Source organism: Gadus macrocephalus, chromosome 7 (assembly GCF_031168955.1).
Source record: "Gadus macrocephalus chromosome 7, ASM3116895v1".
NCBI classification, from domain to species: Eukaryota; Metazoa; Chordata; class Actinopteri; order Gadiformes; family Gadidae; genus Gadus; species Gadus macrocephalus.
In genome coordinates, this window is record NC_082388.1 from 4,104,461 (window position 1) to 4,129,325 (window position 24,865).

At 47.0% G+C, this 24,865-nt stretch overlaps 1 protein-coding gene across 1 annotated transcript in view; it reads right to left on the bottom strand.

Moving 5' to 3' along the window:
- Positions 1–24,865, bottom strand: part of LOC132461155 (transmembrane protein 131-like) — a 54,621-nt gene continuing 29,756 nt past the window's right edge. The window contains exons 25-42 of the mRNA XM_060056200.1: positions 23,863–23,929; positions 23,470–23,621; positions 22,341–22,483; positions 21,810–21,996; positions 19,381–19,566; positions 14,176–14,337; positions 13,344–13,738; positions 12,300–12,469; positions 11,735–11,761; positions 11,617–11,699; positions 10,839–10,972; positions 10,484–10,696; positions 9,974–10,127; positions 9,118–9,239; positions 8,681–8,762; positions 7,040–7,140; positions 4,770–4,942; positions 1–1,527 (exon numbers count right to left, since the gene is read on the bottom strand). Coding sequence (XP_059912183.1) covers positions 1,192–1,527; positions 4,770–4,942; positions 7,040–7,140; positions 8,681–8,762; positions 9,118–9,239; positions 9,974–10,127; positions 10,484–10,696; positions 10,839–10,972; positions 11,617–11,699; positions 11,735–11,761; positions 12,300–12,469; positions 13,344–13,738; positions 14,176–14,337; positions 19,381–19,566; positions 21,810–21,996; positions 22,341–22,483; positions 23,470–23,621; positions 23,863–23,929 — 2,887 coding nt within the window. The 3' untranslated portion in view covers positions 1–1,191. The remainder of the gene's footprint in view (positions 1,528–4,769; positions 4,943–7,039; positions 7,141–8,680; positions 8,763–9,117; positions 9,240–9,973; positions 10,128–10,483; positions 10,697–10,838; positions 10,973–11,616; positions 11,700–11,734; positions 11,762–12,299; positions 12,470–13,343; positions 13,739–14,175; positions 14,338–19,380; positions 19,567–21,809; positions 21,997–22,340; positions 22,484–23,469; positions 23,622–23,862; positions 23,930–24,865) is intronic.

A 24,865-nucleotide genomic window follows, 5' to 3' on the forward strand; every position in this document is an offset into this window, starting at 1 on the left:
AAAAACTTAAAAATGTCACCCAACAATTTAGCTTTCTGGAAGCTGGGTGCTGATAAGGTAAATGCTCTGAAGTGCATGCTTCGAAGGTCACCTCGCTGAAGCAAGAGACACGATTTTTTCTTAGGTCAAACTTAAACGCTGCGATGCCGCATTTCTAATTAAAAGCCTTTGTAGGAGTCAACTTAAAATGGTTGGGCGAATCCCGTCAGGAGAGAATACAGCAGCCAACCCTAGACTTTACGCTTTGCGCCTTTATCAACGACTTTAAATTAATAAATAAGGAGTCTCGTGGACGTACGAAGAGGTTTGATTAACGTCCGATAAACGGCAGATAAACGGTCGCAGATCGGAGCTCATTTTCAAGACAGACCGAACTCTAAAGCTCTCTCCTGTAAAAACAAAAACAGGTTTATCCTTAAACAAACACATCTGATCACTTTAGCGATTCCGAAATCCAAATCAGGGGGCGTGGTCATTACTTTGTGAGATCACAAATCAGAAAGCACCGAATGCAAAAAAATATATATTTGGGTTGGTTATTTTTTGGCATTAAAAATAAAAATGAAAAGTTTAACAAGCTTTTCTTGACCGAGGGACTCAAACCAACAACCACGGCCTGGGGGAGGAGGTAGTACTGTCTGTACCTGGATCATAGCGCAGAGGGGGGGGGCGAGAACCCTACCCACTAGAACCCACCCACCACCACCCAGTAAGAGGATGGGGGAGGGCTGAGGATAGAGGGAGGGGTGGAGAAGGAGGAGGTGGAGTAAGGAGGGTGGGGGTCGAAGGAGGGGTGGAGGTAGCGGAAGAGGAGGAGAAGGGAGGGTTGGGGTCAAAGGAGGGGTGGAGGTGGAGTAGGGATGGTGGGGCTGACCGCCCATGAATAGAGCATTGAGGAAGAGGAGGAGTAGGGAGAGGTGGAGTAGGGAGGGTTGAGATCGAGGGAGGGGTGGAGGAAGAGGAAAAGGTGGAGTAGGGAGGACGGGGGTAAGCATCGAAGAAGAGGTGGAGGAGGTGGAGTAGGGAGAGGTGGAGTAGGGAGGACGGGGGTGAGCGTCGAGGAACAGGGAGAGGTGGAGTAGGGAGGGTGGAGGTTGAGGGAGGGGTGGAGGTGGAGTAGGGAGGGTGGGGCTGAACGTCGAGAAAGGGGGGGAGACGCGGCCGTCGTGGTTGCGGGTGCCGTCATGACGATCAGTTGCCGTTGGCGTCCGGGTTCGGCCACGGCTCGGAGCTCCGTCGATGCCCGCCGCCCCCGGCTCCACCCCCGCTGCTGCCGCCCCCAAGGGTGGGGCGCCACATGCTCCAGGGATTGTAGGCGGGGCTGAGCTGGCCGGGCGAGGCCGGGACCTGGGGGGAGGCGGGCGAGGGGGGGCAGACGTCCCCCCCCAGCAGGAGGTCGGAGAGGTGGCGGTTGGGGGCGGGTGGCGAGGAGAAGGTGTGGAGGGGGGAGGAGTCAGCGCTGGTGGACCAGATGGAGGGGCTGAAGGGGGGGCTGGACGACCACAGGCTGCTGCTGCCCAGGATGGACTGAAGGGGGGGGGGGCACATAATTAACAAATTAGTATGACGACATTGCTAACCAATCAGAACGGAGACATCGTTAACAAATAAGCACATAGAGAGTGCTCTCCCCCTGTGTAACACACACACACTCTAAACCCCTCCCACACAGACTAAACCCAGAACACAGAAAGGAGTGGTTCTTAAAGACTTTAGGGTGGGGGTTCTTAAAGACATTAGGGTGGGGGTTCTTAAAGACATTAGGGTGGGGGTTCTTAAAGACATTAGGGTGGAGGTTCTTAAAGACATTAGGTTGGGGGTTCTCAAAGACATTAGGGTGGGGGTTCTTGAAGACAATAGGGTGGGGGTTCTTAAAGACATTAGGATGGAGGTTCTTAAAGCAGGGATGCACACACATGTATGACAAAAAAAGAGGGAGCTACCCGAAGTCGGAAAAAATGTGACGGCATGATATCCTATTATCATGAAAAGGCCTATGCTATATGCTATATACCTAGAAAGATAAAAACTATATTAGTTACTCAGTTAAAGTGACTTTTTAAACTAAGTTAATTTATTTTCACACACACACACAAACACACACCTCTGCATTGGATATGCGATCACAGGTACAGGTACTGGCAGTGTAGGCCTGGCACTGTCCCTGATCTTATCTGCTGCTTAGGGGGTTTCTGGAGGAGGGTTTCGGAGAAGCTGTGCAACACTTTGTGTAGTTATTGTTGTTGTCACTTTCATCCGATGAATGTCTGCCTTACAGTGTGCATACAGGGCATGTACACCCCTGCTGGCATAATTAATTTCTTTAATGCAGAGTGTGCATTTAGCACATAATTTTTTTCTAATTTTTTTTGAAAATATCAGACAGTGGAAAGTTATGCTTCACTGAATTCACCTCAGTCACTCAGGCTTCTAATTTTAACCCTGACCACTTCCAACTGCACTTGCACCCTGCGTCCTGCTGCACAATAAGTGCGTCCTTCTCCGATATTTCCCACCACTATCCTCGGGTCGGGCCGGGCCTTTGATCGAGCGTTTTTTTTTTTGGTTTATTGGTTTATTGGCCTAATCTGAGGAGAAATCTATGCCATAAACAGAAATATTATAGGCCTTTATTACACAGGTCTTCTCAATGCCGCGGAACGCTCCGTTCATTTTGGTAGTAGTCCGGTCACTTGTTAACCCCAGCGTCTTCCGTTGCTAAGCGACGTCACCGTCTTTGCGGGCAATTTATAATTATTTCTCTGCTGATCAACACTACGAATGCTGGTAACGAATAAATTGTAAAAATGCACACCATGTGAAGTTATTTTTTTAGTTTTGGCAAGTAGCCGTGTAATAAGCGGGATCATGTAGGCCTATAGAACGTCGCCGGTCATTATAGAAAATAAGCCCCTTCAGGGCGAAGCAAGACGCCTTCGCTGCGCGTCGGTGTCCTGTTCGCCCTGTCGGGGCTTATTTTCCCGATAATGACCGGCGTTCTATACATTATCCCTTACATATATATTTAGCAGAGTAGGCCTAGTAACAAATGTGTACAAAGTTACATATGTGTTAAAATAAATGTCGGGTTGAAATCGGGCCCGGGCTCATAATTACAGTTAATGTGTCGGGCCGGGCTCGGACAGAACGTGCACGGGCTCGGGCCGGGTCGGGCTTGATTTTCTGGGCCCGATCTAAGCTCTAACGTGCGCATGCGCATGAAAAATTTAACCTTCAGTCGACGCGACGGCAAGGGCTGTGATTGGTCCCCTAACAAAATCATTTCCAGAATCCCTTTTCTTCGAAGGCTCGAGGGGTCTCAGTCAGTCAGATTACGGAATATTGACACCTGCACGCGCGCACCGATCGACGCCACCCTAAAGACATTAGGGTGGAGGTTCTTAAAGACATTAGGGTGGGGGTTCTTAAAGACATTAGGATGGAGGTTCTTAAAGAAATTAGGATGGAGGTTCTTAAAGACATTGGGGTGGAGGTTCTTAAAGACATTAGGGTGGGGGTTCTTAAAGACATTAGGGTGGAGGTTCTTGAAGACATTGGGGTGGAGGTTCTTAAAGACATTAGGGTGGGGGTTCTTAAGGACTTCAGGGTTTGGGTTCTTAAAGACATTAGGGTGGAGGTTCTTAAAGACAGGATAGGAGGTTTTTAAAGACATGAGGGTGGAGGTTCTTAAAGACAGGATAGGAGGTTTTTAAAGACATTAGGGTGGGGGTTCTTTTTAAATTTGTTTGTTGTTGTTTTGATTAATTGCCCCAGAAATTATTGCGATAAGCGATAATATTGCCGTTTTTCCACTGATATAACGATAATGGCATATTAATGCACGTACACCCTTTCGAAGAGCAATAAGCTTTTATTTTTAAAGAACACTGGAACTGGACGTCTGGAAGACATTTAGAATATCCAGAATAAATTAACAAAACAACCAAAAACAATAAATATAATGGACTCAGTCTATTTTAACAAAAAATGCTTGAGGGGGTTTACTCGTTGTGCCCTGTAATTATGAGCCCGAGCCGATTTCAACCTGACATATGTTAGGCCTACTCTGCTAAATATATATGATATATATAATGCATAGAACGCCGGTCATTATCGGGAAAATAAGCCCCCGTCTGGGCTTATTTTCGATTATGACCGGTGACGTTCTATACATTATCCCGCTTCTTACACGGCTACTTGCCAAAAAGAAAAAATAACTTCACATGGTGTGTCTTTTTACAATTTATTCGTTAGCAGCATTCATAGTGTTGATCAGCAGAGAAATAGTCCGCCAAAGACGTTGACGTTGCTTAGCAACCAAAGACGCTGGGGTTGACAAGTTACCGGACTACTATCTATGCAAGTGACAGAGGGTTCCACGGCATTGAGAAGATCTGTGTGATAAAGGCCTATAATATTTCTGTTTATGGCATACATTTCTTCCCAGATTAGGCCATTAAAGCAATGATTTTAAAAAAAGCGCGAATGGAAATTATTGCGGCCGGCAAAAAGTTATCGCTCATTTTTATTTATCGCGCAATAAATTATATATTGCTTATCGCGACAGGCCTAGGTGGGGGTTCATAAAGGTGGAGGTTCTTAAAGACAGAAGGGTGGAGTTTTTTTAAAGACATTAGGGTGGAGGTTCTTAAAGACAGAAGGGTGGAGTTTTTTTAAAGACATTAGGGTGGAGGTTCTTAAAGACAGAAGGGTGGAGTTTTTTTTAAAGACATTAGGGTGGGGGTTCTTAAAGAGGGTGGGGGTCTCACGGTGGTGGTGCTCCCGGTGGAGGCGGTGCTGCAGGGCCAGGGCTCCAGGGTCTCGCTGGGCCAGGCCGAGGTGGGGGGTGGGGGGCAGGGCGCCGGGGACGACAGGTGGCCGAAGTCGGACCAGCTGGGTGGGGGCTCCACCACGCTGCGGGCCGACGTCATACCGCTGAACACTGGGGGGGGGGGGGGGCAGAAGGTTGCTGGTTGACTTACGAGACAAACGACCCCTACACAGGACACTGTATATCATGGTTCTACATAGGGCTGCTCGATTATGGGAAAAATCATAATCACGATTATTTTGGTCAATATTGATATCACGATTATTCAAACGATTATTTTTGAGTTTGAAAACATGCATTTATTGACACAATCAATTATGACATAGAAACATGCTCTCACACTCCCCCCTCATGGAGGCAGGGGAAGTGCTTGCCTCCAGTCTCTTTCACAGCCGTTTTTATGTAAGGTCAGGCTCAGCCATTCTAAATAGGTTCTACACATACGTGAAATAATACATTCCCTATTTAATGTCTAGAGAACAACGGTCCCAGCATTTCTCCATAGCAAAGTTAAAAGTCACAAAGCCATAACAAACACATGGCCAGTGATGTTGATAGGTTTTCAATGTAGTGAGTCCCCGGGACCCACAGGTGGCGAGTTGGGTGGGTCCCTGAGAAATTCAATGGGTTCCGACTCCCCAGTTTAAAAAATGTGTTTCTTTTTTATTATTATTCTATTTCTTAAATTAAATTAATAGTGTTAAACTCCTTGATGGTGGTATGATATGGTTAGAGCTGGAGTACTCAACCGTTCATGTTTAACACTAGAAACGCCGGGCCGTTTTTACTTACTCCTAGCGCCGCAAGAGGGGTCAAATGACCCCTAAGTCATTTTAATGAGAGGCTGTGCATTTGCACATAATGATCACTAGGTGGCGCCAATGAGCTATTACCGCGCGAGCGCCACATTTGTGTGTGTGTGTGTCACAAGCCTAGTCCTCACGATTTTGTCATAAATGTACATATATTCAATCAGAAGGATTGCAAAAAAATCCTGTTTGATTTGCTCATTCGACACGAATGAGCACAGCATCGAGCAGTGGAAACGTGGGTTTATTTACTATGAAGTTCGTATTTTTAATTGTTGAAATGAAATCAGCGGTGACGAGCTAGTTGTTTTGGTAGCGGCTAAATTAGCATGTCGCGATACTTTGTACAGGGGATCACGTCTGCGCCGAGTAGATGCGCAGAGGGTTGAAACAGCGCTTGTCCGATCTGCTCACAAGAAGGTTTCTTTGGCCAGTTACTGTGATTAAACACGAGTTGTTTAATGTTCACAATGTATCGTTTTTCATGGGGAAAATGAGATGCGTCCCCGGGACGCATGGATAGTGAGTTTAGTGCGTCCTTTCAGATTGTAATGCGTCAGGGACGCAGGACGCGTACCTAGCAACATCACTGGATGGCTAATAAAAATCATATTGTTGTTAAACAGAAATACATATACAAGATGTACTTGGCAGTTCTGCCTTAAAGAACTCTTAGTTAAAGTCTGCTATAGGAGCTTGTTATCGTTCATCAAACTGTAACGTTACTGAAACTTTAATATTCCACACGGTAGGTCTACTCCAACATGTCTGTCAACAGTCGATGCTGCTGATTGGCGGTTAACTGGCATGTCCCGCCTCCTGCCAACGGCATACTTCCTGATGCAGCACGCCTGTTAGATTGTACTCCCTCTCGCCGCGTTGAATGCTTTCGCATGCGCGTCTCTTTCATAAACTTTCATAAACTCTCTAGGCCTACTGTAAAACGGAAAATGTCAAATTAATCGTTTCAACTCGATTATACGAGTTTGGAGATCGTTTGACCCCAAAATCGATATCGCGATCGAAATTCGATTAATTGCACAGCCCTAGTTCTACATATCGTAAGTCTCATAGCATAATTGATATCGTTAGCCTGATAGCATAATTATTTATGCTGATAGCATAATTAGAATAATTTCCTAGCCTCAAAGTATACTTCGCCAGCCCCATAGCATAATTACTAGCATTGGCATAATTTCTATCGTTAGCCTCATAGCATGATTAAACACAGATAGCTAGGATAAGGATCATGTTTAACTCTGATGGACCAAACTCTATGCAGTTGTTAAAGCGGGGAAAATTATCTGTAAAGTACAAGAAGTCTAAAGTCTGCTACATAACACCGTTTTCCATTGATTGACGAACTCGCTCCTGATAGGCTGAACAGAATCCAGCTTACCTCCTGATAGGTTGAACAGGTTGTTGCTGCCGAAGGCGGAGAAGGTGTTGCTCATACCCGATGTTGCCCGGCCGTTACCGATGGGGCTGAGAGGACCGGGGCTACAGGAGACACAAGGAACGTAAACCAACAACCCTCTGCAATCTGTAACTTTACAGTCAATCTGTAACGGTTCAGTCAATCTGTAACTGTAAAGACATCTGTCTGGGTTGGAGTCCCAGAATAAGGCATTGGTTCATGGTTAGAGTCCCGACGTCTGTCTGGGTTAGAGTCCTAGAATCTGGGTTAGAGTCCTAGAATATAAATTGCATGCCTTTAGGTCGGGTTGGAGTCCTGACACAGGTAACTTTGAAGGGTTTGAGACCCGAGTTCTGTCTGGGTTAGAGTCCTAGAATCCGGGTTGGAGTCCCAGAGAAAGGACCAAGTTCCTTTAGGTCGGGTTGGATTCCCGACGTGGGTACCAGAGAGACTGTTGATCTGATCTTAAATACATTGCACATTCTAAAATGCTGATCTATTTTACTAATTTCTTTGCATATATTTTCTTTTACTTATCTATTATTTTATTTTATTTTATTGTGTGACAATGTTTATATGTGCAGCACTTTTAGTCTGCCTTGTGTATGAAAAGTGCTACATAAATAAAGTTGCCTTGCCTATAGTCCATCTGCAACTGTAAATTAAATCTGCAATTTAACAGTCAATCTGCAACTTTACAGTCAATCTGTAACATTACAGTCCATCTGCAACTGTAAATTAAATCTGCAACTTTACAGTCAATCTGTAACTTTACAGTCAATCTGTAACTTTACAGTCCATCTGTAACTGTAAATAAAATCTGCAACTTTACATCCCATCTGCAACTTTAAAGTCCATCTGCAACTTTACAGTCCATCTGCAACTTTACTGTCCATCTGCAACTCTAAATTGAATCTGCAATTCTATAGTCAATCTGCAATTTTGCAGTCAATCTGCAGCTTTACAGTCAATATAAAACTTTATTATATTATTCTGCAACCTTAAATTAAATCTTCAACTGTAAATGTAATCTGCAACTTTACAGTCAGGCTGCAATTTCACAGTCAAGGCCTAAAAAAAAAATTTGGTTCCGGTTTCCGAACGACCATGGCAATTTATGTGCGACCCAAATTATTTTATGAGTTTTATAAAAAAAAAAAAATTATGTAATTACGTTTTGGTACAGCACCTCTATAATTACGTTTTGGTACAGCACCTCTTCATTCTGTACAAGGATGAGCGAATTTTCTCGTTTTTAAATTAAAACAACCTACCTATCATTCGCTGCCGCTGGAAAAAATAAAATAAAAAAATAAAATAAATTCCCTACCTACCCATGACCTCAACTGACAACCAACAGGAACCAAACTTTTATTTTTTTTAGGCCCAATGCTTGTAAAGTTTCAGTCAATTAGAATATACTGTCAACGTCTGCCTCAAATGTCTCAGATCGCAGACATAAATATAATATATTTAAAAATAAAAACGTCTACTGATCAAACTGGCACATTAATGAAGTGATTCGTTTCATCTCTGCTTGTAACTTAGAGATGACAGTTAGGTCTTGTATCATAGTGATGATTGTCATGACGATTGAGAAGTAAGAGGGAGAGAGGGACAGACCTGTCGGAGCAGTCACTGTCCACCGAGGTGGACGGCGCCACGCCCGTCCTGCTAATGGGGCTGCGGCCAGAGCTGCTGCCCCCTGGTGGACAAGGAAGGAAAGACAACACGTGAACAAGATGCATGTGTGCTTCTGGTTCAGACACAAACACACACACACACACCAGCGGAGGGGGCAATCACATGGGCCTCATTCATTTGAGAATTTATTGATTGATTCATTCTGGAATTCCTCCATTTGATAATTCACTCATTCATTTGACAATTCATTAATTTGGTAATTCATTAATTATTTAGAGAATACATTCATTCATTCACACACCTAGAGCGAATCACGTTGCGCATGTTGAGTAATGCCACGGCTGCACACAGCGTGATTGGCTGAAACCAAGGGCGGAAGAGGCGCAGCTGACCCAAAAGTTATAGGTGTCGTTTACCTGGGCTTTTGTCATAACCCGCGGCGACGGCGGCGAAGGTAGGGTTCCCGTTCTGCCCCGGCAGCGAGGTCGACTTGATCAGCTTCCCTTTGGGGGCTGGCGTGACCTTTGACCCCAGGTCACTTTAAAGAGCGAGACAAAGGGGGCGGGGTTAAAGACACAAAGGAGGTGGTGTTAGAGAGACACAAAGGGGCGGGGTTAAAGAGAGAGACGCCGTCTACAGCGTTGACACGGATCAGACCGTTAATTTATTCATTCGAGAATTCATTCATTCATTCAGTCGAGAGCGCATTCATAAGTTCGAGAATGCTTTCATTCGAGAATGCATTCATTCATTTGAGAATGCATTAATTAATTCAGTCGACAATGCATTCATTCATTCAGTCGACAATGCATTCATTCAGTCGAGAATGTATTCATTCAGTCGAGAATGCATTCATTCAGTCGACAATGCATTCATTCAGTCGAGAATGCATTCATTCAGTCGAGAATGCATTCATTCGTTCTAGAATGCATTCATTCTTTCGCGAATGCATTCATTCGTTCTAGAATGCATTCATTCGTTTGCGAATGCATTCATTCGTTCGAGAATGCATTCATTCGTTCGAGAATGAATTCATTAGTTCAAGTATGCATCCATTCATTCGAGAATGAATTCATTCGTTCGAGAATGCATTCATTCATTTGAGGAATGCATTCATTCATTCGAGGAATGGATTCATTCATTCAGTCAAGAATGCATTCAGTCGAGAATGCATTCATTCATTCAGTCGAGAATGCATTCATTCATTCGAGATGCATTCATGCATCCATTCGAGAATGCATTCATCAGTCTGTCTGTCTGTCTGTCCCCTACCAGAGTGGTGAAAGTCCCAGGCCGCCGGCACCGGGGTAGAGGGAGGAGCTGGAGGAGGAGGAGGGAGGGGGCGGGGGGGGCGTTCTCATGGGCCTCTTCAGGAAAGGGTCGGCCTGCATGGTCTGGAGGGAGATCTGGTGGAGGCTGTCCACCGCTGGGGGAGGAGGAGAGGGGGAGAGGTTAGGGACCAGTAAATCCATCCAGTAGAGAAATCATCCATCCGTTCATTCAAGGTTTCATTAATTAGTTCAAGAATGCAGTAATGCGTCCGAGAATTCATTAATTAATTTGGGAATTCATTCAATCCTTCACTCATTCGAGATGCATTGACGCATTAATTCATTCATTTATTCATGAATTCAATCATTGCTGAATTCATTCATTCGTGAATTCATTCATGGATTCATTCACACATTCATTCATTCGTAAATTCATTCATGAATACGTTTGTGAAAACATTTGTTCATCCACTCATTTGTGAATTTATCCATCCATCCCCCTGCTCCTCACCGCTGGTGTTCTTGAGCAGCGGGACACAGTCCCACTCGGGGGGCGGCGACACGTTGCTCTCCCCCTCTGAGCTGCTGCCGCTGCTGCTCCTCCCTGCACATCCTCCTCCTCCTCCAACACCAACTCCTCCTCCTCCGGCACCGCCCACAGCGGGGCTGGGGAGGTGCTTGGCGAGCGGCGAGGGGCGCAGCTCCTCCAACTTCCCTCGAGGCACTGGGGGGGAGAGAGAGACAGAGAGAGTTAGGGAGAGAGGGAGAAGGGGGAGAGAGAAAGAGAGAGACCCACCCACAGACAAACAAACACACACACACGCACACACCCACAGACAGAGACACACACACACACACATACCCACCTCTGGGTTTGGAGGGGAGGACCTTGGTGACGACGGGGGACCCGGGACCGGTCAGGGCGGGGCCCAGGGCCGTCTTGGAGGTGAAGGCCTTGCGTTTGTTCTCCAGCGGGGTGACGTAGGGCAGCTCCAGAGAGCTGATGACCAGGGGAGGGAGGAGCACAGGGAGGAGGAGGAGCAGAGGGGGGAGGAGACACATACATTTATCATACGCAGGGGGGAGTGTGCTTGGGGGGGGGGGGGGGGGGGGGAAAGAGAGAGAGAGAGAGAGAGAGAGAGAGAGAGAGAGAGAGAGAGAGAGAGAGAGAGAGAGAGAGAGAGAGAGAGAGAGAGAGAGAGAGAGAGAGAGAGACACACACACAACACCAACAGACCACATCACAACGACCTGTGACCTTTTAACTACACTGGTAGTTATAATGTTGTTTGGGGGAGAGGGGGAGAGAGGGACAGAGAGAGAGTGGGGGAGAAAGGGACAGAGTAGGAGAGAGGGCGAGAGGACCTAGGGCATAGGGTTCTCCTGGCGAGGGGGGGCGGTCAGATTACCCAGCAGAGGGCCTGTGAAGGTGAGTTATGATTAACAACTGGGGGGAGATCTTCACCCACAGCGGGGAGGAGGGGGTGTGGGGGAGGGAGACCGACAGAGAGGGGGGGGGGGGGAGAAAGAGGGAGAGAGGGACAGAGAAAGATGGTGGAGAGAGAAGAGAGAGGGGGGGAGACAGGGAGAGAGGGGGAGACAGGGAGAGAGGGGGAGACAGGGAGAGAGGGGGAGGCTCCTGACCTGGAGCTCAGACTCTTGTCCTTTGTGTGGTTGGCTGGCTGCTGCTTCTTGTTCTTGGGTTTGAAGCTCTGCTCCTCCTTCTCCTTCTCCTTCTCCTTCTCCTTCTCTAGGGAGGAGGAGGCTGGCTCCTCTTCACCGCCAGCTCCTGGAGAACGCAACACAGACCATGTTATAAACCAACCAAGCTCTTATAAAAGTTAATTATAATTATCACTCCCTGAAGGTTATGAATCAGGGATCAAAAACCACTGGATACTGGAAGGAGCATACGAGGTAGTGAGAGAGGGAAAGAGAGTGAGGTAGTGAGAGAGTGAACAAGAGTGTGTGTGTGTGGGGGGGGGGGGGGGGGGGGGGGGGGGGGTCAACGATAGTGAGTGAGTGAGTGAGTGAGTGAGTGAGTGAGTGAGAGAGATAATGAGAGTGGGAGTGAGTGAGTGAAAGAGTATGATTGAGTTAAGAAGAGTGAGAGAGTGTGAGTGAGTGAAAGTGTGTGTAAGATGGTGAGTCTGTGAAATAATGAGTAAGTGGGAGTGAAGAGAGAGTGAGCAAGTTCATGAGTGAAAGAGAGTATGAGTGAGAGGCTGAGTGAGATGGAGAGGGAGCGAGTAAGTGAGCGAAGAGTGTCATTGTGCTACTGTGCGCGTAGGTGTTTGTCTGTGTGTCTGCCCATCCGTGTCTCTGACCTCCCTGAAGCTGGCCTCCGTGTCCGTGGTGCTGGTGTCCGTGGCGACCGATGAGCTGTCGTCCGTCTCCTCCCGTGGAGGCTCCTCCCCCTTCCCCGCCTTTGGCCGGAGATCCGCCTCCTCCCTCCTCTTGGGCACCTTGGGCTTTCGGGGAAGCTTGACCTTGGCCCCTAGAGGTCAGAGGTCACGGCGGAGGAAGGTCGTTAAGACAACAGAATAACGATTGACTGACGCCTGACACACGGTGTGTGTGTGATTGTGGGTGCGTGCCTGTGCGATGTTTGTAAAGTAGAATTTTATAACGATCCATGACGCTAATACTTCAACGTGTGAAGATTTTAGAAGCAAACTAATAATAATTAGTAATTGTACTCGATAAATGACCTAGCCTGGAAATCCAGACCCACATCTAGAAAGCAGTAGGGTTTGGCAACGAGTAATAAAAATGGCACAACTTGAGAGGCGGTACCAAGCACGCATTTGAAAATATCACTGCACGCAATTCTATGACCAATAATGAGCAATTCTATGACCAATAACTATGACCAATCAGAAGAATACAAGGGGTGACGTATCCAGACCAGCAGAGCTAACCAATAGATAAGAGGGTAGACCTCACCCATGAGACGACTAGTACCAAGACTAAATCTAAATCTACTAGATTCAGTCTCAGTACTTCTATATCTAGTTGATTAAATCAGATTTTCTAATCGGATAATCGGATAAAAAAATCGATAATCGGGTTTGGTTTGAAAGAATCTGAGATTCGATTTTAAGGCCGAATCGCCCAGCCCTCCTTGGGGCAATAAGGTTTGATAGAAGCCGATGAAATAAAGGTAGCATCAGATGCATAGCGGAGCTCACAACCTCAAAACCCATCTCTTCAAACCCCCTCTCTCCTCATAAACCTACTTCAGAAAGGTTTTCACGACGCGGGATCACTCTCGCGTTCACAAAAATTAGCATTCGCCAAACAAAAACGATCATTCGCATTCACTCCATCCAATCAGAACACATGCCAACTCCCCCCCCCCCCCCCCTCACCTTTGATCTGCGGGCAGGGCGGGGACTCCAGCTCCTCCCTCTCCATCTCCGGCCTCTCCAGATCCTTATCCATGGCCTCCAGCAGCTTGTTGTACTCCTGCTCCTCGTGGCCCCCAGCCCCGGGGGGGAGTTCCCTCACCCCCGACCCCCCCGCCGCCACCCCCCCGGGGGCCCCGGGCCCCGAGCCCTGTGCCTGGGGCTGCTTGGGGCCCGAGGAGCGCGCCTTGCGACCGGGGTGTTGGCCCCCCAGGACGGGGCCGTCGGGGGCCCGGGACGCCGCCTGGGGGGGGTGGGGGGGCTGCTGTTGGGGGGGAGGCGGCGGGGGAGGCGAGGGGGCCTGGGGGGAGGGCCGGCCGGGACCCCCGGGGCCACGGCTGGGCTTAGCCGTCACTGGGCTGGAGGGGGGAGGAGGGGATTGGGAGACAGAGGTAAGGCTGGGAGGTGAGGGGCAGACGTCCTACATTATGATACGTGAGAGGTGTTAATCTTAATTGAAGGCCTCTTAATTGAAGAACTCTTAATTGAAGGCCTCTTAATTGAAGAACTCTTGATTGAAGGCCCCTTAAATTAACCCGCTCTCCCCTCCTCCCTCCCCCCCGTCCTCCCGGTGTGCATGTGTCGGTGTGAGTCTCCCCTCCCCTCCCTCTCTCCCCCCTGGTGTGAGTCCCCCATTACTGTGAGGCGGCGTTCTGCAGCAAAGCCCCCTCTCCACTCCCCCCCTCCCTCCCTCCCCCCTTACTGCGAGGCGACGTTCTGCAGCCTGACGATCTCCCTCAGGTCGAAGGGCTCCCTCCCTTCCCTCTCCTCCCCCCCTCCCTCCCTCCCCCCTTACTGCGAGGCGGCGTTCTGCAGCCTGACGATCTCCCTCAGGTCGAAGGGCTTCCCGGTCTCCAGGGGAACCATGGCCGCCTCGTAGCAGAGCCTCTTCTTGAACCCCTCCCAGATGCCCAGGGCCTCCAGGTAGGCCGTCACCACCACCAGCAGGAACATGGAGCTGGGGGGGGGGGTCACAGGTCAGGGGTCAAAGGTCAGTGTCTGACCTGGCTGTCTGTGTATCTCAATCTGTGTGTGTGAGTGTGTCTTGGTAAATTGTGTCACTTCATCCGCCACTGTGTCCGGTAATACTTTCCAGTCCGGTCCGATCAAATGTGCATATTTAATACATTCGTCATACGGCGCTGCACAGTTCCACAACCATTAACATCCGGCCTTCTTCTTCTTCTACGCCTCTTTTGCTGAACTGCGACTGTCAACATCCGGGATAATATACCAGAAACAGGGCTCTGAAGTCTAACGCATTCAGCGTGAGACACACGCAATTCAACCCATGCACACGCTCACACGCCACACTTCGTATTTCTCACGCAGAGAAATTACCAGGATAGCGCCCACCAATTTGGGTCGCTATTTAATAGTGTTACAGGTAGGCATCAAATGGGTTTCCCGTACGTCGGGTAACCAGACATCCTATTTTGCCCGGACATGCGGAATTTCAAAATCGTCCGGGATTTTATTAAAGCCTCATACAAGTTCACATTGAATTTGCTTTGCGTTTCTCTGGGTCGTTCACAAATTAGTTGGGCTACGCCCTCCCCTACTCAGTTCTGTTCGCTTTACATTGGTGGAAGTGAGTAGGGGGAGTGGTTAAGTAGAGCCTTCAGATTGGACAGTTTGACTTACTCAGTTACCCTCGTGTTTTGTATTTATTTTTTTACCATTATTGTTTTATAGGGACAAACATTAACAAATGTCCCCTACAGGGGATCGATAAAGTTCTATCTATTGAACAGAAAGAAACACTTGGTCATACTTTACACACTTTACCACAGCATTGGCCTGCTGAATGCCACAGATATATTTTCAGCTTTGGACTGAATGCCACATCAATATATAATAATTCTTTTGCACGTTTGCAACGTTTAAAAGTTCAGGGTATGAAGTTCAAGTATATGCCTTGAACTTTATACCCTGAACTTGAAGGGCCAATAATGCTTACCATCATACGTTAGTTACCATGTCTGTGGACACATTTGTATGCAGTCACATGTAAATAGAAAAAAACAAATGTTCCTATTGACTTATGATGGTGTAGCCATGCATGTTGTTTTATTGTTAATATGTCAATTTGTTTTCTATTGAAAATACTTTGCATAGATGAATTATCCCCAAACTTGTCATCATAACACCTTTGAAATAAACATGACTTAATATGGCAGATACCTGTGTATTGTTTATCATATGCGGCAAGAGTGTAACATTTTCCACTCAGTTCCTTGGTAGCACCTACTTACAGTAAAAATCCCTTCTGATGGAGAAAATGATGTGTATGAAAAACACTTTTCTTATCTATTGTTACTATTATATTGTTTAAAATGTACGCATATATTAAAAATATGTATAAAAAGTGGCTGGTAAAAAAGATGAGTGGCAGGTAGATTTTTAAATCTACCTGCCACAGTGGCTGGTGGGCAAAAAAGTTAATTTCCATCTCTGTTGTGCGTGTGTGAGTGTCTCATTCTGTGAGTCTGTTTGCCTAATTTTCTGCCTGTCTGTCTCTTTATGAGTGTATCTCTGTCTCTGTGTGTTTGGCAATGCAATAGGTTTTGTAGGTGGCAATTTGTATTAGAGCCCGACCGATATATCGGCAGGCCGACATTAGGCTTTTTTTTTTTAACTATTCGGTATCTGCATTTATAATGGCCGATAAATGAATATTAAAAAATAATAATAATAATAATAATGTTGCATAGTTTGTCCACCAGAGGGCGCTCTAACGCCCCAAACCCGCTGATTCAGCCAGAGTCAGGGAGAGTGAATGACGGAGATCGACGGAGATCATCGGTGTTGTTCATGTGTACAAGTGTGTTCACTGTCACGAGACATACATTGCTTGAATAACAATTAAAAGAACATCCCCATCCATTCTCTAAAGTCGATAAGCATGACTTAATTCATGACTACCATGTCCAGTTTTGCTGTTGTTACGTGTTAGCTGAGAGTGAAAAGGATAACTACAAATAACCAATGTTAGGGAAATCTGTTTGTTTTGTTGCGCGTTTCTGGATTAAAAAATAAATATCGTATCGGTATCGGCCTTAAAGATCCTATATCGGTCGGGCTCTAATTTGTATACGGGGAGTGGGATAAACTAGTGATTGTTAGTGCTTGGCACTTGGTTCTATGAACATCCTTACTGTAGGCTACCCACAGAGATATATTGTTGTTTCTCTTACTTCTGACAAATGGAATTATTGTAGGTCTTTTAAGAAAAAAGCATCTGATAAATCATAGCCCCATAGAGTCATAAATATTTGGCCTGTTAAGCCCTTTGAGACTGTAATGGTGAGTAAGGGCTATACAAATAAAATTGAATTGAATTGAGTTTGGCTGTGATTGGCTCAGAAGAGATGGTTGTGTTGGATTGCATCCTGTTCTCGGGGATGTGCGTGTTGCTGTTGCCCGTCCCCGGTCTGACAGCGATCTCTCGACAGACCGCATGCTCGTGTGAGTCCGCGTGCAAATGTGCTCTTTGCATTGTGAATCAGGAACATCCAACTCATAACATCGGGTGTTTTACAAAGATAAAATCCAAACCCTCATCGTACTACCAGCCTGCTGTCCGATATTCAGTATTTTTTTATTGGAGATAATTTTAAACTGCATGCTCGTGTGGAGGGCTATATTAGGAAGTAAAATCTCAAAAAGAGGACGTTATAGGATCCCATAATGCCTTTACTTGTTCAGTTGCTGTCAGTGTCAGATAAAGGGTCCGTTGCGAAACACGTACACACTTTTTGAGGACAGCCAACCCCATAGATCTGTGAAACACAGGCTATTACATTCACATTTACCTTACATTTACATTTAGGGCATTTAGCAGACGCTTTTATCCAAAGCGACTTACAATAAGTACATTTGTCATAAGAAGTGCATCAATATATCGCTGTCGGTACAGAAAGGATGTTCATAGAACCAAGTGCAAGTACCACGATCGCTAGGTCAATCAATTCCCTGTGTTACAGCCATGATAGCAGCTACTGCAGTTGCTACACAGTTAAGTAATACAATACAATACAATACGATACAGTGTACAATGGTGGTCAGAAGTGGGAAGGTGGCTATGCAGAGTCGAGGTGGACTCTGAACAGGTGAGTCTTGAGTCTTTTTTGGAAGATAGTGAGCGACTCTGCGGTCCTGAGAGCGGCAGGGAGCTCGTTCCACCACTGAGGTCCCAAAACCGAGAAAAGTTGTGACTTTGCTGAACGGCCTTTGCTAGCTCTTAGCGATGGCGGTTCCAGACGTCCAGCTGAGGTAGTTGAGCGGAGGGATCGAGCTGGGGTGTGTGGCTTTAGCAATGCTTGGCGGTAGGCAGGGGCAGTTCCATCGACTGCCTTGTATGCCAGTACCATCGTCTTAAATTTGGTGCGAGCTACTACAGGGAGCCAGTGGAGGTCCCGAAAGAGGGGGGTCACATGGGAGAACTTCGGTAGGTCACCTTCAGGGCGTTTAGCAGACGCTTTTATCCAAAGTAGGGGTGTGAACGGTTACAAAAAATTGATAACATTTACACAACCCCTTTTTTTTCGTGTACACGGTTAACCGTTTTTTTTATTAATGAAAAAAAGTATTATTTTTTTTAAAGTGAACCGCAGTCGCGCGCGCGGGGATTATTTGTTTACCAACACGGCGGATGCGCGAGCAGAATGATCTCAAAAAGAACATCTGTTTGACCGGTTGCCAAGGTTATCTCCGTGCAGTTAATTTGCAGTTGCGGTGTTAATTAGGAATCTAGGATGTTGTCAGCTTATACTGTTACATTAAACTGTAATCAGAAAAAGCGGTTATATGCTATAGACCCTAGAGTATCTGTGGTATAAAGGCTGGGACGAATTTCGAATTATAAATATGTAAACTATGTTGAAAGTATGGACCGTCGCGATTCCCATTGAAACAATAGCGCAGCGTTTTTTGTATTTTTACGGTTTTCGTTTACTTATTTTCCTAAATGGTTATGATTTACTAACCGGTTACACGTGTACACGTGTACCCGGGCACACCCCTAATCCAAAGCAACATACAATAAGTCAATTTATCAGAAGAAAGAGAAACAACAATATATCTCTGTTGGTACATTAAGGATCTTCATCGAACCAAGTGCAAAGCTTGTGCTTTCTGTTTGTGTGCCTGTGTGCATCTGTGTGTGTGTGTGTGTCTTTGTCTGCGCATGTGCGTGTCTCTGTGTGTGTGTCTGTGTCTGCACCTGTGCTTGTCTCTGTGTGCATGTCTGTTTGTGCGCACGTTTGTGTCTGTGTGTGTGCCTGTGTTTCCCCGTGTCTCTGCGTCTATGTGCGCCTCTGTGTCGGTTTGTGAGTCTGTGCGCCTGTGTGTGTGGTAGGGCTTTGACTTTTGCCCAAAAATCATATTCGAAGTTCGTTTGTTTATTAATATTAATATTAGAATATATTCGAATATTTATAAATAATATTTTGACCATTAAATGCCTTCAGTAAGACCTGGATTGGGCTTCACGAGGTTTGTTTACCGGCGTTGCTATGGTCTTGCGTGTTCCAACGATTTATTAGGTTTCTAATAAATCGCTGTCTAATCAATACTTCATTCACTGCCTCTTCCGTGGTCATTACAATATTATGAATAGACTGTGTCGGGTTCTCCGACGTCTCTCCCTCTTGGCCTGCCCATAACTGGTTCGAATATTAAGGGCTGCCTAATATTTGTTCGAATTTTGATTTATTTTTTGATATTCTAATTATATTCGAATAACGAAGTTCGGAGTCAAAGCCCTAGTGTGTGGTCACCTCATGACCACGGAGATGATGATGTCTGTCTGTGTGCGTGTCTATGTGTCTTTGCGCCTCTGTGTCTGTGTGTCTGTCGTGAGGGTGTCTCGGAGTGTGTGTCTGTGCCTGTGTGACTTTGCGTCTGTCTGTGTCTTGTCTCTCTGTCTGTCTGTGTGTGTGTGTGTGTGTCCGTGGCTGTGCGTGTGCCTGTGTGTCTGTGTCTGTGTGCGTCTGCTCACCTCATGACCACTGAGATGATGATGTAGAGCTCCAGCTCCCAGCTGGGCCGGGGCAGGGCTGAGGAGCAGGACGCCAGCATGTGGTACGGCAGCGAGGCGTTGAGCGAGAACACAAAGTGAGACCCCCCCGCCGTGCTCAGCCTCAGCTCCCGGATCACCCGCGACGCCGTGAAGTCCGGTGTGAACCTGATGGGGGGGGGGACACGGAGAGATGGGTTATGGATCAACAGAGGCATCGTTGTGGAACCGGAAGGTTGCTGGTTTGATCCCCGGGGGAGAGACATCAATGGATGAGTTTTAACAAAATACTGAAAAGATGAAAGAGAGACACAGAGACAGAGATGCTACCTATGCTCTGTGAAGGTTAGGCGGTAGCTAAGGAGGTACAGAGGGTTGCCTTGTGACCTGAAGTTGCTAGTTGGATCCCCGGCTCCTCCTAGCTGAGTGTCGAGGTGTCCCTGAGCGAGACGCCTCACCCTGACTGCTCCTGACGAGCTGGCTGTCGCCCTGAAGGGTCGACTCTGCTGTCGGTGGGGGAATGGGTGAATGTGTGCATGGATGGGTGAATGTGTGAACGGGTGACTGTGTGCGTGAATGGGTAAATGTCAGGCAATGTTGTAAAGCGCTTTGAGTAGCCCCTGGTCAGAAAAGCCCTGAATAAATGCATTTACCGTTTACCTTTCAGAAACAAGTCAGAAAGCAGGGGATTTCTTTGTTGACATTAAATACATCGGACAAGTGTCCGAAAAGCCAAACTTTTTCAAGGACGTCGCTGGCCAGCCAGAGCTCCACACAAAAACTATTCTAAGACAAAGGGCCACTTTTAAAACAGAGAGAAAGTGGTTGTGTTCGTTAACTGGCCCTTCAAGACTCTGCTGCTGTGATCCTCTGATATAGCAGGGTCTGGCTGGTAGAGCTATAATCAGTGTTATGAGGGACACCTGGGTCTGAACTATGAGGTGGACAGGCTCGTTATACCCGGGACAGAATGGACCAGCTATCTGTGCTGGGAATGAGTTAACCCAGGGTTTTTCAACCTTGGGGTCCCGACCCCATGTGGGGTCGCCTGGAATTGAAATAGGGTCGCCTGAAATGTCTAGTAATTGATTAAAAAATATATATATTGATTTAAAAAATTAAAATAATAATAAAATAATAATAATAAACAAATGCCCGCCTGGCCCTGTCCCTCCAAAGACAGTTCCAAGAGGAACTGTGGCACGGACACCAAAGACACAGCGAACATACGATTCAGTATGGATTTACAAGTGTGATGGAATGCTACGAGGAGAAGCCGAAATGTCTGCTATGTAGTAAGGTCCTGTCTGCCGAGAGTATGAAGCCAAACAAACTCAAAAGACACTTTGAGACACCACACAAAGAGCAAACCAAGACCTTTTTTCAAAAATAAATTTGCCGACCGAACAAACAGCAAGTGTAGTATTTCAAAAAGGCTGTGACTGCTAGTGAACGGGCCCTGAAAGCTTCTCTTGAGGTGAGCTATCTCATTGCTAGGAATATGAAGCCACATAGCATTGCTGAGACTTTAATATTGCCAGCTGCCATCGATATGGTGAAAACGATGTGCGGGGAGGAAGAAGCTCAAAAAACAACTAAATTGCGCCCATCGCAGACATACTGCACCAGGTCGTAACCATAGTGAATTACATCAAGCCACATCCTCTGCGCGCACGTCTGTTTGCAACACTGTGCGCCGACAAGGGCGCGGAATATGAAAACGTACTATTTCACACAGAGGCACGGTGGTTGTCGAGAGGTTACCAGAAGAAAATGTGCCTCCTTGCATATATACCGGACATCTTTGGAAAATTGTCAATTTGTGCCCTTATCCTGGGTACTCTGTATTCGTTCACAGTATAACAAAACACGTTAAAAAAAAAAATCTAGAAAAAAATAATCTCTCTGGGGTCGCCAGAAAGTTTTGATGTCAAAATGGGGTCACAGCCCAAAAAAGGTTGGGAACCACTGGGTTAACCTATCGATTTCTATGAACATCCTTACTATTTCTATGAGCATCCTTACTATACCGATATATCGGTAGACCGAAGAAACCTCAAACTCTTCAGAAATCCCAAACACTCCAGAAATCCCTACCTCTCCAGAAAACCCTGAAATCTCCAGAAAACCCAAACAATGCAGAAAAACCGAACTCCCCAGAAAACCCTGAACTCTCCAGAAACCCAGAACTTGCTCTACGCGACCCCAACCTACGCGCCAATTGCATGGGCGACTCACATGATGACGATGTCCCGCGAGGCGTCAGGCTTCAGGGACATCGTCATCATGTGAGTGAATGGTTGAATGTGTGCATGAATGGGTGAATGTTGGTGAATTTGTCTAAATGAGTTTTCCCCAGAAAACCCAGAAGTCTCTAGAAATCAAGAACTCTCCAGAAATCCCGAACTCACATGATGACGATGTCCCTGGAGGCGTTGGGCTCCAGGGAGAACTCTTGGCAGTGGAGCACCTTGAAGCCAAAGCCCTCACAAGGCCGGCCGTTGATCTCCAGGGACCGCACCACGATGGGCAGCCGGCCCGTGTTCTCCACCTTGAACGACCGCCGTAGCGTGAAGTTGGGCTCCTTCGGCCGGTTCTCTGAAACATGTCGACCAGGGGTTAGGGGGAGGATGTCATAAATATAAGGCATGTTAAGCCTTTTGAGACTGCACCTTTGATTAAGGGCTATACAAATGAAATACAAATTCACCACATCGACCAGGGGTTAGGGGGAGGGGGAGGAAGGGGAGGAGAGGGAGGGGGGCAGGGTGGGGGTTAGGGACGATGGCGTGAAATGAGTTGGACACAACTTTATTGACAAAGCGCTTTTCGTGCAGAATAGTGTTAGCTTAAGGAGACGTTAAAGATCATTTTTCTTTTTTAAACCACCAGATGTCTCTGATGACCCTAGGGTTCACACACACACACACGGTGTGACCTACTGTCAGTGCACTCCTTGAGATGGGACTCCACCATCTTGAAGCGCAGGAAGCCCCCCGGCCCCGGGTACTTCCCCCCCAACTTGAGCCGCTCGTAGCAGCCCTGGCCCTGCACCACCAGGAACTCCACCACCGTCAGGTTGTTCCTGGAGGGGGGAGCGACACATATACACACAGAGAGAGACACACATACACACAGAGAGATACAGAGAGAGAGGCGCGCACACACACACACACACGCACAGAGACACACACAAATATATAGAGACACACACACCGCACACAGAGACAAACACAGACACACATACACACAGAGAGAGACAAACACATATAGATAAAGAGACACACACATAGAGGTAGAGATACGCACACACATACACACACACACACACACAGGTCAGAGGTGGAGGCTGTGTCAAAGCGTCACCTTACAACCTCCACGCAGACACATTCTGCGCTACATTCCCAGCATGACCCTCGTGAAACGCACACCGTGGTGCCGTACGACAAAAAGCTGTGAGTAACATAATCTGCAGTTTGACCCGCTGGAGGGAAGCTCAAATTGAGTTAATTGGATTGTGCCTTAACGAGCTACACCTGTGTGCACTTCGACACACGCTCTGTGTGTGGAGAATGAATGCATGTACGTGTGTGTCTTTACTTTAAAGTGTGTGTGTGTATCTGTTCTACGCTCTGTCTGCCTGTTTTGTGCTATGTCTGTTCTGTGCTCTGTCTGCCTGTTCTGTGCTCTGTCTGCCTGTTCCGTCTGTTCTATGCTCTGTCTGTGTGGTCTATGGAGTGTGTGTGTGATTATGGCCCGCGGTAAACATGGCTCAGAGGACATTCTTTGGACACGGCTCCACTCACTTAAGTGTGTTAAGTGGGTTCTAATTGACGTGGAAATGCAGTCAACAATTACAGCTAAATTGTTGCGCTTTCTCTACTGGAAAATCTTTCGGATATTAAACAGGAGAAAGGCCAACACTACAGTGCATAGCAGACTATTCAGGGAATAAGTGTATGGGGAATGCACCGCAAATCCATCTTTGTGTATTCTACACAATATGGAGCCCAAGTGGACCCTGTGGGGCAGACCCTAGCCTCCCTCCAGCCCTGACCCAGACCCCCCTACCTGAGGATGAGCAGTGAGGTCACCGTGTGGTTGCCCTGCGGGGAGAAGCGCAGCCTGAGCCTCCGGTGTTCCTCGGGGTTCAGGGGAACGTTGTAGACGTGGGGCCGGGGGGCGCCTTCCACGAAACCCCCGGAGGACCGGGGGGCTGTCGACTGGGGGAGGGAGGGAGAGAGGGTGCACCTTTTATGTTTACATTCAGGGTGTTGAGCAGAAACAAGTCACCCATTCACCATTCATACACCCATTAACACATTCATACACATATTCACCTGTTCATACACATTCACCATTCATACACACACTCACCCATTCACACACATATTCACCAATTCACACACACATTCGCCCATTCATACACCCTCCTTTTATTGGCATGTCCCCAGGTGAACTCACCTGGTTCCTGTGGATCTGGAACTCCAGGGTGCTGGCGTCAAAGTTGGGAAGTCGCTCCATGGGAAAACTGGGAAGGGGAATAAAGAATGAACAGTGGGACCAGTGGGAACAGCCACGGGGACACAACCAGTGGTCGAGTTGTAAAAAAAAGCCAGGGGGGGATGGTGGATTTTAACTTTTAGGGACAGATCATTTGTGCTGATGACAGCGCATATGGTGGGATACCAACGGTGTGATAATTATTATTATATTTTTTTGGGGATAAAATAAGAGCGATGACTACTGTCATGTCATCGCTCTTATTTTATCCTCAAAAACGCAGCTGATCGGACGCATCACACGATTCGGAGGCATGCATCACTTTTAAGGATTTTAAAAACTGATTCTTATTCTTTTTTAGGAATGAAAGGGAGAAAAGGGGACAGAGTTGCCTGCGGAAGCGATGTCTAAGATGCAGAGACAGCTTCATGCTACCAGTGTCTGTCTCGTACGGTGTGGAATGAGAGCTCGTGAAGGCACTATTGCGTAAGCACGCCTGCGTGCTTGCGCAATAGCATACTGCCCGAGATTGCAGTATCGCTGTCAAATCTGTCCATGGGAAAAGTAACGTTAATGCGCCGAATTGAAAAAGGAAACCGCTATAATGAAATAGCGGTAATTTTTCCACATTAATTGATAAAACAACAGGGGATGGGAAGTGGGGATGGCTGTTTCAGACGGGGGATGATTTTGATCATTTTAATTCCAAAGGGGGTTGCCATCCCCCCTCATCCCCCCTCAACTCGAGTGCTGGACACAACCCCAAAAAGGGCAAAAACCAAAGCGCTCACTCAGATGTTCGCCACATATTGTTAGCCTCATGGCATATATGATATTGTTAGCAGAGGGTGTGTGTCCCTATACAGTGTGTCCATTTAGCAAGGGGCGTGGTCATACACAGAGGGGGGGTGTCCCGACAGTTGGGTGTAACTCCCAATGGCAAGGGTGAGTGGTCCTACACAGA